Genomic DNA, 12,852 nt, shown 5'->3' on the forward strand with positions numbered 1-12,852 from the left:
CCACCCACCCATTAAGGAACATATATCCATCTGGGACCATCTGAACCATCTCCCTCTCTTCTACCATCTTTGTCTCTCTCCATCTTTTGGGACACTTAAATACCTTCCCCCCTTCCCCCCCCTTCTTCTTCCAAATTACCATCTGGACATTACCATCTGGACATCACCAAATTAACATCTGGACATTAAAACTCTTGGTCCTCCATTGAGACTCTAGCCCTACCGGCTATTAACTGTTATCTATGTTTTATCTGCACCCTTACCCTATGGGGACTTTTAACATTCAACAATTTACTCGAGGTTAGACCTGCTCCACCTGCGAGAAGCCCCTCTCTCGCAGACATGGCCCTTGGCTCTCTCAAGGGCCCGCCTTGATGACGGGTTCGTGGACCCCGAGAGGTGCAGGAACCGGAAGCTAAGGGGATTTTTAGTAAAATGTTTTTTATCTTTTTTAGGGGGTCCCAGGGTGGGGGGGGAGGGTTAATCAGACCGGGAGGAGGGCCAGAGCCGGACAGACAGGTGAGTCCAGGAAGGACGGGGATGCGGTGGAGGGGGGGAATATAAAGGTCACTAAAGCAGAGGGTTGTCCTATTACAACGGTCGCGGGGAGGAGGGGATGCGAGGACAGGATAAGATCCCAAGGTCGGTTGGGAGACCGCGGCTGTTGGTTACGCCCGGTCGCTTGTACCAACCCCTGCAGTCTAGGTGGACAGGTCCTACAGAGCCAGGGCCTGCGGCTGATGCTTTGCAACGCAAGGTCTGTCACCAACAAGGCCCCCCTCATTAATGAGTTGATCTCAGAGGGGGAGCTAGACCTTGCAGGGATAACAGAGACCTGGTTGGGCCACGAGGGTGGTTTACCCCTCGTGGAAATGTGCCCACCGGGTTTCCGTGCATTCCATCAGCCTCGGGCCCTGGGTAAGGGTGGAGGGGTGGCGGTGGTTATGCGGGAATGTTTAGAGCCGAGGGAGTTCACTGTCCCTCAGATACCCGGGTGTGAGTCCCTTGGTGTGAACTGGGGCCCAGGGAGGCAGTGGGGCTTGCTGATTGTATACTTGGCTCCTCGCTATGCATCAGCAGCCCTGCCCGAGCTCCTCGAGCTAATCTCAGCAACGGCAGTTGAGACTCCCAGACTTTTGGTCATGGGGGACTTCAACTTGCCGTCAACGGGAGCGGCTTCCGAGGTGGCTCGGGAGTTCATGGCTTCCATGACGGCCATGGACCTGACCCAATTAGTGCAGGGCCCCACTCACGAAGGGGGCCACACACTGGACCTCATTTTTGTATCTGAACAGTGGACGAGTGATCTGGGAATAGGGGATTTAGTCATCACGCCCCTGTCATGGTCAGACCACTCATCCCTCCGGCTGGACTTCCCTGGCGCTATCCCCCACCGCGAGGAGGCGGAACCAGACTCTATAAACTGGTACCGCCCCAGGCACCTGATGGAATCTGACAGATTCCAGACGGAGCTTGGGCCAATTCCTGTAGCCTTGTCCCGCTCCCGCTCCGAGGACCTAGTGACTGCCTGGAATAGGGCGACGACTGGGGCCTTGGACCGGGTTGCGCCTTTGCGACCTCTCCTGCGGCATCGACCCACCCGGGCTCCTTGGTTTACTGAGGAGCTTAGGGTGATGAAGCGCCACAGGAGACGTCTAGAGAGCAGGTGGAGGTCCTCACGCTCCGAATCTGACCGAACACAGCTAAGAGCCTATTTGCGGACTTACCTTGTGGCAATAAGAGCGGCCAAACGTAGACACTGTGCTGCTCTTATTGCGTCCGCGGATAACCGCCCTGCCGCCCTGTTTAGGGTGACTCGCTCCCTTTTATCGCAGGGGGCGCGGGAGACACCCTTACAGGGTAGAGCAGAGGAGTTTGGGGAATATCTTCAGGATAAAATCGATCAGATCCGGAGCAGGTGGACCTCCGTCAGTGGACCAGACGAGCCGCCAACAGCGAGTCTTGAGAGACCATTCTGGGAGGAGTTTGACTCTGTTGCCCCCGAGGATTTGGACAGGTTGCGTGGACGGCTGCGACCCACCACTTGTTTAACGGACCCGTGCCCCTCCTGGCTGGTACTGGCAGCCTGGGAGGTGACACGAGGCTGGCTCCTGGGCCTGGTGAGCGCCTCACTGGGTGAGGGATACTTACCAACCGCCTTGAAAGAGGCGGTGGTGAGACCCTTGCTCAAGAGGCCTTCGCTCGACCCAATGGAGCTAGCTAACTATCGTCCAGTCTCCAACCTCCCCTTCTTGGCGAAGGTTGTTGAGAATGTGGTGGCGCAGCAATTTCCACGACACCTAGACGAATCCGATTATCTAGACCCACGCCAGTCCGGCTTCCGACCCGGGCACAGCACTGAGACAGCCTTGGTCGCGTTGGTGGATGATCTCTGGAGGGCCAGAGATAGGGGTTGTTCCTCTATCCTGGTCCTATTAGACCTCTCGGCGGCTTTTGATACCATCGACCATGGTATCCTATTGCGCCGGTTGGAGGGGATGGGAGTCGGAGGCACCGTTTTGCGGTGGTTCGGCTCCTACCTCTCCGACCGGAAGCAATGTGTGTTGACAGGGGGGCAGAGGTCGTCCCTGAGGCCACTCACTTGTGGGGTGCCACAGGGGTCGGTCCTCTCGCCTCTTCTGTTCAACGCATATGTGAAGCCGCTGGTTGAGATCATCCGTGGTTTTGGGGTTGAGTACCATCTTTACGCTGATGATACTCAGCTGTATATTTCAACCCCAAACCACCCCAACGAGGCTGTCGAAGTGATGTCCCGGTGTTTGGAAGCCGTCGGGGTCTGGATGGGGGACAACAGACTCAAACTCAACCCCTCCAAGACCGAGTGGCTGTGGTTACCGGCACCTCGGTTCAGCCAGCTGACTCCATCGCTGGCCATAGGGGGCAAACAACTGTCCCCTGTGGAGCGGGCGCGCAATTTGGGCGTCCTCCTTGATGCCCGGCTGTCAATGGAGGACCATGTGGCAGCCGTGGCAAGGGGGGCGTTCCACCAGGTTCGCCTGGTGCGCCAATTGCGCCCCCTACTGGACCGGAGTGCCCTGCGCACGGTCACTCATGCGCTGGTGACGTCTCGCCTGGACTACTGCAATGCCCTCTACATGGGGCTTCCCTTGGGACGCATCCGGAGACTGCAGCTAGTTCAGAACGCAGCCGCGCGGGTTATTATGGGACGTACACGTTACTCCCACGTAACACCTCTCCTGCGCGAGCTGCACTGGCTACCTGTGGCCTTTCGGGTGCGTTTCAAGGTATTGATCACCATCTTTAAAGCGCTCCATGGCAGAGGACCTAGTTATCTGCAGGATCGCATCCTACCACATACGTCCCTGCGACCTATCCGCTCACACAGGGAGGGGCTCCTCCTGGTGCCGTCTGCTAGGCAATGCCAGCGGGTGACACCTAGGAGTAGATCCTTCTCTGTGATGGGCCCAACCCTCTGGAATGACCTCCCCCCAGACATTCGAACTACCACCGACCTCCGTTCCTTCCGGCAAAAGTTAAAGACTCACCTATTTCAATCAGCTGGCCTGGCACTTTCTTAGTTTTACCTCCCAGGGATTTATTTTATTTTAGGGTTTGGGGTTTTAATTGTGATGTTTTTAGGTATTTATTTCTTAGTACAGCCTATCTCCCCCTCCAAATGTATTTTAAATGTAGCTTAAATGTATTTAATTATTATGACTGGTTTTATTGTATTGACTGTACACCGCCCCGAGTCCCTTTTTGGGAGAGGGGCGGTCTAAAAATCTAAGAAATAAATAAATAAACTGAAATGCTGCATGTCACTTCTAGTCCTTCTTTTCTCTAGTCTACCCATACCTAGTTCCTGCCACCCTTCTTCATATCTTAGTGGCTCTTCTCTGCACTTTTTTCCAAAATCTCATAATCCTTTTTGTATTGTGATGATCAAAACTGGATGCAGTATTCCAGGTGTGATCTTACTAAGGTTTTACAAAGCGGTATTAATAGTTCGCGTGATTTTGATTCTGTGCCTCAGTTAGCTTTTTTGGCAAAGAACGCTGTGACTTTCCCACCAAAGGGGATCCCTATTTTTCTATGCTTTCAAACTGCTAGGTTGGCAGAAGCTGGGACAAGTAACGGGAGCTCACTCTGTTACCCGGCGCTAGGGATTCGAACTGCCCAACTGCCAACCTTCCTGATCGACAAGCTCAGCATCTTAGCCACTGAGCCCTGGGCCTTCTACTTACAACCATTCATTTAGTAACAGAATAACAGAGTTGGAAGGGACCTTGGAGGTCTTCTAGTCCAACCCCCCCCCTTCTCAAGCAGGAGACACTATACCATTACGGACAAACATATTCTTAAAAACCTCCAGTGTGGAAGCATTCACAACTTCTGGAGGCAAGTCCTTCCACTGGTAAATTGTTCTAATAGCAATAGCACTTAGGCTTATATACAGCTCCATAGTGTGATTTATAACAGTCTCTTCAGTGGTTTAAGAGTCAGCCTATTGCCCCCAGCCATCTGGGTCCTCATTTTACCCACCTCGGAAGGATGGAAGGCTGAATCAACTTTGAGCCGGTCAGAATTGAACTTTTGGCAGTCCGCAGAGTTAGCCTGCGATGCTGTATTCTAACCACTGACCCACCACCGCTTCTAATTGTCAGGAAATTTCTCCTTATTTTTAGGTTGGTTGTCTCTTTGATTGGTTTCCATCCATTGCTTTTTGTTGTACCTTCAGATGCTTTGGAGAATAGGTTGACCCTCATCTGCTTTGTGGCAGCCCCTTAAATATTGGAACACTGTTCAAAGTGAATATTCAAAGTCACAATGGCGCTGAAAAAAAGTGTCTTATGATCACTTTTCACACTTACATTGCATGGTCACAGGATTAAAATTTGGACTCTTCCCAACTGGCATGTATTTATGACGTAGCCACTGAGTAAAGATACCTATAGGTAGTCCTCGACTTACAACTGTTCATTTAGTGACTGTTCAAGCATCGTTTTTCAGTGCGGTTGTAACTTGGAACGGTCACTAAATAAAGTGTCGTAAATCGAGGAGTACCTGTATTCCAGCTCCATCCAAAGACAGCCTTAAGGTTGCTCAAATCTTGCTCTGATGAAGCAGAACCAGGATCAAACTGGCAATGAGAACAACAAATTTCATGCCAGAAATTTCTACTTTTCTGCTGAGTCAGGGATATGTGGAGAGAACTTCTACTTAACAGTGGAGAAAAATGGAAAGTGGTCATTAAGAGTTTTATGCCAAAATCATAGCCTATGTGTGTGTGTGTGTGTGTGTGTGTTGTATTTGTACTGATAAATAAATAAAGGGAGACTAGTATAGATCTATTTCAAGCTAATTAGCTAATATATATAGGTTGAAATCCCAGTAAGGGTATGGCTAGCTGATGAGAGCTAATATATATATATATTATCTTCCTGAAACTACATGCAGAAATTATTCCACTTCACTTCAAGACTATATTCTGGATGGGGGAAAAAAAACCTCATAATGTCTCTATCGGGCTATTCCTTTATTTGTAGAAAAATATTTAGGGACATCTATGATTAATGTTGTTTTTCTGGGTCACTTTTTTTGTTTTCTGTTGCTTTTCAAAACCACTTCCAGATTTAAAGTGCAATTATGAAACTAAACAAGGACATTCATAAGTTATGGGTATACGTGTGTGTCCAATGCGTTCAGATGGCAGCCACAATCTCACAGTCAAAAGACCTGCCCTTCCCAGGGTGTCATAGAGTCTAATCGGGGAAGGAGGTAGCAAACTGTTCCTGGCCCTTCAATATTTTGAATCAAAAGCATCCTGTGTGAAGCAGGAAATAGGATTCTTTTAATTCAAAAGTGCTCTGGCATTTATTGCTTCCTGGGGATTTCTAATAGCCTCTTATTATGAATTCCTGAGTCATTGTTTGCTCAAAAGGCACACAAAAGGCTTAATTGCGAACTACGAAACAACATTATACGATGATGCAAAATAACATGAAAAGGAACCACTTATGCAGTGGTGAAATTCATTTTTTTTTTACTACCGGTTCTGTGGGTGTGGCTTGGTGGGCGTGGCAGAGGAAGGATACTGCAAAATCCCCATTCCCTCCCCATTCCTGGGGAAAGGGTATTGCAAAATCACTATTTCTACCACACTCTGGGGCCAGCCAGAGGTGGTATTTGCCAGTTCTCCGAACTACTGAAAATTTCTGCTACTGGTTCTCCAGAAACGGTCAGAACCTGCTGAATTTCACCCCTGCATTAAACACAAACATTCACTCTCAGTTAACAAGAATTGAAGCTAAGACTCAACTGAGATATGCTACATGATCGCCAATGTCCCATGACGGATATGGCACAATAACAAGAAGAGAAATGCCACTCCACTGACAATGTGTTTAATAGTAATTCTGCTGCCATGCTCTGTAAGAAATCATAACAAGCAGCAGAAAGAATAATAAGAAAGAAGCATTTAATTACCGTGTTAATCAACATTAGAAAGCTTTAGGGGAACAGGATTAACTTTAGAATAAATATTGTACAAGGATCGTGGAAGAAGGCAAGCAGAGGTGCATAATATACAGTATTATGAAAAGAATCATTGGCTTAATTATTATTTTCAACTGATTGGCATTTTTGCACTGTCTGTTTGAAGGACCTCAAGGCTTTGACACAATGAGCTTTGGACCAAATTAGGTTTTGAGCCTTCTGCTGAGAATATCAATTGGTTGAATCACAGATGCCATCAAACTAATCATCATGGAGATTGCTGGCTTGGCCAATATTGTACTGAGTCCAGGTTAAGAGCAAGTATTAGAAGTTCATTGCATGGGAATGAATCTCAAGGAGTTGTCCAGATATTTTCTTAACCAATCCTGCACTTGAAATAGACTGATGTAGAAGTTTCGTGGTTTGGATTCTTTGCTTGGCCGATCTCGTATTATCTCCCCATCGTCGTTTTTATTCTGCTGTGCACATGGATTGTACGTGCCCCAGCTGATCACACCCACCTATCGGGAAAGACAAAGAAATGGTAAATAATAAACTAGATAACCTGGATCAGATCCAGTGAGTCACTAATTGTGGTTATTGGCCAACCTAAATCTCACTGTTTCTTGCCCTTCACCTGGTGTGTATTGTGGCCCGCCAGTGGCCAGCAGATCTTGCAGCAGATTCGGACAGTGAGTAGGTTGGGGAGGAACATGGGCCAGTCCTGGAGTCTGGGGAAGGCTCTGATGAGGGCTTTGCATCAGAGGCAGAGAGAGGGCCAGGGCTGTCTGACAGTTATCAGATGCCTTCGGAGTCAGACATCAGTGAGGCAGAGGAACAGCTGGAGCCTGTTCCCAGTGTGCGCATGCACAGAGTTGCCAGACAAAGGGAACAGCTAAGGAACAAGTTCAACTTGGGAGTAAGGCCACAGGTGGATGTTGAATGGCTCCTCCCAGAGGGAATAAAAGAGGAGCGAAAGGGGAGTGGAGTTTGCAGGGGACAATTAATTCACTTAATTGGTTCGTGACTCTCCGAAACTCCTTGCTAAGTTTTGAAGCTATTGACCTGGCAGCTCTCCAAGCCAGATAAGGTCTGTGATTGTAAATTCACCCTTGAAAGACTTTACTGGATGTGAAGGAGAGGAATTCACAGTAACTTAAAAGGGGTTTTCATTGGGACAAGGAGTCTGCTTCATGCTCCTAGTCAGAACAGGGTGGTTCTGAACAGGGAAGTCTCCATCTTCCAGTAGGTACAGCCTTTGGTTGATGTTCCCAAGTATGATGTAAAAATGTACATCATGAGGTCATTTTGCAAGAGCCATGGTGGCACAGTGGTTAGAATGAGGTATTGCAGGCTAACTCTATCCACTGTCAGGAGTTCAATCCTGACCAGCACAAGGTTGACTCATCCTTTCATCCTTCTGAGGTCAGTAAATGCTAACAATATGGGCAATATGCTAACTCTGTAAACAGCTTAGAGTGGGGTATAAAGCACTATGAAGCCATATATAAGTGCTATTGCTATTGCTATTGATCCTTTTGTCATAATATCACACCCATATATGCCCAAGGTGGAGTTCTCCTTCTCACAATGAACTATCCATGACCTGTGTCAATCCTGAAGCAACTTGCCTTTTTGCTTCCTCATGGGTACTTACTAACAACGTATGTGGTAATGGAAACAGGGTTGAAATGACTGCCTGCCAGGTGATTCTTGCAGAGACCTTTTCATCCCGTCTCACCTCTAAAACAAAGCCTATGACAGGGGTCTCCAAAGTTGACCATTTTAAGACTTGCAAACTTCAACTCTTAGAATCGGTGGTCTTTAAGTCCACAAGTCTTAAGGTTGTTAACTTTGGAGACTCCTGGCTTATGTGGTACTTGGTAGCCTCCTCCAGATACACACTTGCATTTACTCTCACAATAATCCAGTGTTGTATAGTGGATAGCGTGTAGGGCTAAGCCTATGGTGACTGTAGTGAATCACCTGTACAATACCATTGGTTTATTCTTATTTCTGCAACCACACATGTTGGCCGATCGTTGTTATTCTAACTTCTGCCTTCCTTTTTTAAAAAAAATATTTTTATTCTACAGTTTTCTTCGTTTTACATCACAGTTTCAGCTTTGCAACAACGATATACTGGTTATATCCACAGTTGTTTACATTATACATACGATTATGTCTCCTAGTACACAGTATCATGTTCGTAACTATTATTTCCATATTTCTAACATAAATCTCTATAAAATTATCATTCTAGGTATTTTATTTTACACGTTTGTAACATCTCACATCTAGCTTCTGCCTTCCTGACCTACCTTAAATTGAAATATTTTAAGGCATAAAGGGAGAGAGTAAGTCGGACATATCTGCAGGAAAATTAAGGGAGGTTAAAAAAAAAAAGGGGGGGGACTTTTGAAAAACAAGATCATAGAGCCACTGAGCCTCTCCTTCTGCTTAGTGCAAGAATCCAAGTAGAGCTCACCCAAGAGAAGGTACCCCAAAATCTGCTGGGACACATCCAGAAAACAGGAGTCTGCTTTTTTCACACCAGGGTCTTCACTCTTAAGCAGAACTTCCTGCTTATTAGGAAGATTTTATAACACTCGCCCTAAGGAATCTTGCCTTTTCTTATGCAAAGCATCTCAACTGTTCTCACAGCATCTAAAGTAGAGGTGTCAAACTCAAGCCCCATGGGCCGGAGGGTTGCAGGACGCCATCACAGCCGAAAACAGAGCTCACAAAGAATTCCGTTTTCTCTGGCAGAGGATTGCAGGAGGCTGTCGCAGCCAAAAACAGCTTTTCATTAGCAGAGTGCTCAGGCAGTACCGTTGCAGCTAGTTCAATAAATCACAATTTTTTAAAAAAAACTCTGTCTTAGGAACAGGTAGGATCTCAAGAAGGGACTGGCCGTAACCCAGATGAAAAGAACATATAACCAACTGACTTCGGCTACTACTGTACATGCGACATTAGAATCCAGTACATAGTTCATTACCTGAAAATGTCTTTCTCTCCTTTCAACGAAGAGCGATCCCCCAGATTCACCTGCAAAATAGAATGGAATGGAATGGAATGGAGTGGGCAGGGTGGAGCAGAGCGGAATAGAATAGGAGTAGAGTAGAGTGAATAGAATAGAATAGAATTAGAGTAAGTAAAGTAGAGTAGAATAGAATAGGAGTAGAGTAGAAGTAGAGTAGAGTAGAATAGAATTAGAGTAAGTAGAATAGAATAGAGTGGAGTGGAGTGGAGTGGAGTGGAGTGGAGTGGAGTGGAGTAGAGTAGAGTAGAGTAGAGTAGAGTAGAGTAGAGTAGAGTAGAGTAGAGTAGAGTAGAATAAAAGTAGAGCAGAGCAGAACAGAAGAGAACAGAATAAAATTCTTTATTGGCCAAGTGTCATTGGACGCACAAGCAATTTGTCTTCGGCGCATAAGCTATCAGTGGGAAAAGTGAAATTAAACAGAGGACTAGTTTCAACCACTTCAAATTTCACCACTTCTTGCCACCTCCAGGAGGAAAAAGTTCAAAAGTTCAAAAGTTCAGGCCTTGCAAAACTGGGCAAAACTTAACTGCCGATTAGATGAACAATAGACGGAGAAGGCCTCTTTCTTCCTCCTAATCAGAGATCTATCTTTACATCTGAGAAGACCTAAGACAGAGGACTTCTAAACCTACAGATCTAAGGCCTCAGCTTACTCTGGAATTCTTTAAAGATAATTGTTTATTTCTCACTAGCCTTTGATAGGTTTATTTTTAAAAGAGAACAGATTATCTCATGTAGATCATACATCTTGGAATTCTTCAGTCCATGTTAAACATGGTACTCCTATTGTTTCATTTGAAATGCCAATTGATACCCTGTGTGTGTGTATGTTTGTTTGTTTGTTTGTTTGTGTTTGTGTATGTTCCAGCATAACTCTGGAACACCTGGAGCAATTTCAACCAAACGATACACAGATAGACTTACTCTCTGGAAAAAAATACTGCATGGTAAGACACCCCTAACACCCCTTGGGGTGTATATTCTGTTAAGATACAGCCTATTGTGCCGTAAAATGGCTTCTACTGTGCAGCACAGTGGAGTTGCCATGGTAACGGCTTCACAGTACTCTACAAAGGGGCTCCCTCTGGTAAGGGGGAAAATCCAACATTAGAAATTATGTTTGGTCCGGACATTTTCCCCTTATAAATAAATACTTGGATAATGCCAGGTTATCAGCTAGTAGTTGATAAAACCTAAGAGCAAACTATTCTGGTCATCAAGATGCAACTTATGTCAACTAATATCCAGCTGTTCCATGGAGGAAAGCATTGTGTAATTCCTCCTCCTTCTCATTAATCAATGCACTGTAGGATGAAGGATTGGGCTACGGATCATCATGTTCCATTCTGATCCATGTGGGTTGGTAGATAGATATTTTTTGACTTCCCAGTCCAGGTATGAGAACGATTGCCTCAAAATATAATCCAATAATGTCAATACTCAGTCATCCAGGTAATGATTGTCTCAAAGGTGCTTTTTCAAGAGGCAACTTGACTTTCTTGGGTTTTTCTTTGAAGACGTTTCACTTCTCATTCAAGAAGTTTCTTCAGCTTAAAGAAGCAGCCTCTTGAAAAAGCACCTTGGGGACATCTAATTAACTTCTATATCTAAAGGGGGACCAGAACTCATGGTCTTCTGGCTTCTAATCTAGTGCCTTGAAACACTAAACCAAACTGGCCCTCAACATTTCTACTTGGGCAGCAGGAAATGTAAATTATTCCCACCCCCATCTGATCCTTTGCATAGGTGGTACTGTGCTCAATAGTAGTAACTGTGGGAGGGATCTTGGAGTCCTAGTGGACAGCAATTTAAATATGAGCCAGCAGTGTGCAGCAGCTGCCAAAAAAGCCAACACAGTTCTAGGCTGCGTCAACAGAGGGATAGAATCAAGATCACGTGAAGTGTTAATACCACTTTGTAATGCCTTGGTAAGGCCACACTTGGAATACTGCATTCAGTTCTGGTCGCCACGATGTAAAAAAGATGTGGAGACTCTAGAAAGAGTGCAGAGAAGAGCAACAAAGATGATTAGGGGACTGGAGACTAAAACATATGAAGAACGGTTGCAGGAACTGGGTATGTCTAGCTTAAGAGAAAGAAGGACTAGGGGAGACATGATAGCAGTGTTCCAATATCTCAGGGGTTGCCACAAAGAAGAGGGAGTCAAACTATTCTCCAAGGCACCTGAGGGCAGAACAAGAAGCAATGGGTGGAAACTAATCAAGGAGAGAAACAACTTAGAACTGAGGAGAAATTTCCTGACAGTTAGAACAATTAATCAGTGGAACAAGTTGCCTCCAGAAGTTGTGAATGCCCCAACAATGGAAGTCTTTAAGAAGATGTTGGATAGCCGTTTGCCTGAAACGGTATAGGGTTTCCTGCCTAGGCAGGGGGTTGGACTAGAAGACCTCCAAGGTCCCTTCCAATTCTACTATTGTATTGTATTGTATTGTATGGCTGAAACGTACAAGGCACTGAACCAGCCACCCGGGTCATAGCAAGGACTAGAAAGGTTAGAGAGGGAAAAGGGCTCTACGAATTAAAGTTGCCATAATATCAATAAGTTGATTCAGCGTGTAAGGAAATATCCAGGACTGAAAAAAACCTCTTGTTATTAGAAAACATTTGCCCAGCTGGGACCAGCAATAGGATGCATCTAACCTCTCCTCCCCCCACTTAAATAATAAAATTATGTAACTTATCTCTCTACCTAACTACCCAGCTCTGCACTGGTTGATTTCAACCTGAGGCAAAGTTGACTTTCCATCTGCTCTGGTGCAGCTCTGCAGAATCTCTGAGTGGTTCATTACCCCACCGATCGGGCCTTGACCCCATTTTGGGGAAACACTGTGTCTGGCCTGCAGCCATCTTTTCTTTTGGACCTTTGGCCTGCCACGGTTTCTATCATTCTGCTCTGCATTTTCTATTGTGGGAAAATGGGAAGGGGGGATTGTACGGAGTTAGATGCCATGTAGCCATAACACAATTCTTTCTCAAAAGCCAAGGTCATCCTTTGTCTTTGCACCTCTGCACCTGACCGGAACTGAATGGGTGGAGCTGCCCGCATGGCAGTGGGAGATTGGACCATGTGATGGACTTGTGGGTGTGGGGGCAAGATCTTGAACTTTCAACTAGGTGGGGAAGCTTTCAGATTCGGGTTTTCCCAGATGTGCCAACATGGCTCTCTTAATAAATTGGAACTTTGAGCAATACTTTGCCTTGGACTCTGATTTACTTTTGGATGCTATTTGGAAACCTGACACACTGGCTATTTGCCTGGATGGCTGGAAGACTGCCTCTGAAGGCCATCTGCTGGCAGAGTATTGGGC

General features: G+C 46.1%; 1 protein-coding gene across 2 annotated transcripts in view; it reads right to left on the reverse strand.

Annotated features, from left to right (window-relative positions):
- Positions 1 to 6,443: 6,443 nt before the first annotated feature.
- LOC309382601 (complement C2-like) overlaps positions 6,444 to 12,852 on the reverse strand; it is a 63,908-nt gene continuing 57,499 nt past the window's right edge. For both annotated transcript variants that reach the window (XM_081934294.1, XM_081934293.1), the window contains 2 exons: positions 9,479 to 9,528; positions 6,444 to 6,998 (listed from right to left, as the gene is read on the reverse strand). In XM_081934294.1, coding sequence (XP_081790420.1) covers positions 6,810 to 6,998; positions 9,479 to 9,528 — 239 coding nt within the window. In that variant the 3' untranslated portion in view covers positions 6,444 to 6,809. The remainder of the gene's footprint in view (positions 6,999 to 9,478; positions 9,529 to 12,852) is intronic.

The sequence above is a fragment of the Natrix helvetica genome, assembly GCF_964273705.1.
Source record: "Natrix helvetica genome assembly, chromosome: 1".
Classification (NCBI taxonomy): domain Eukaryota; kingdom Metazoa; phylum Chordata; class Lepidosauria; order Squamata; family Natricidae; genus Natrix; species Natrix helvetica.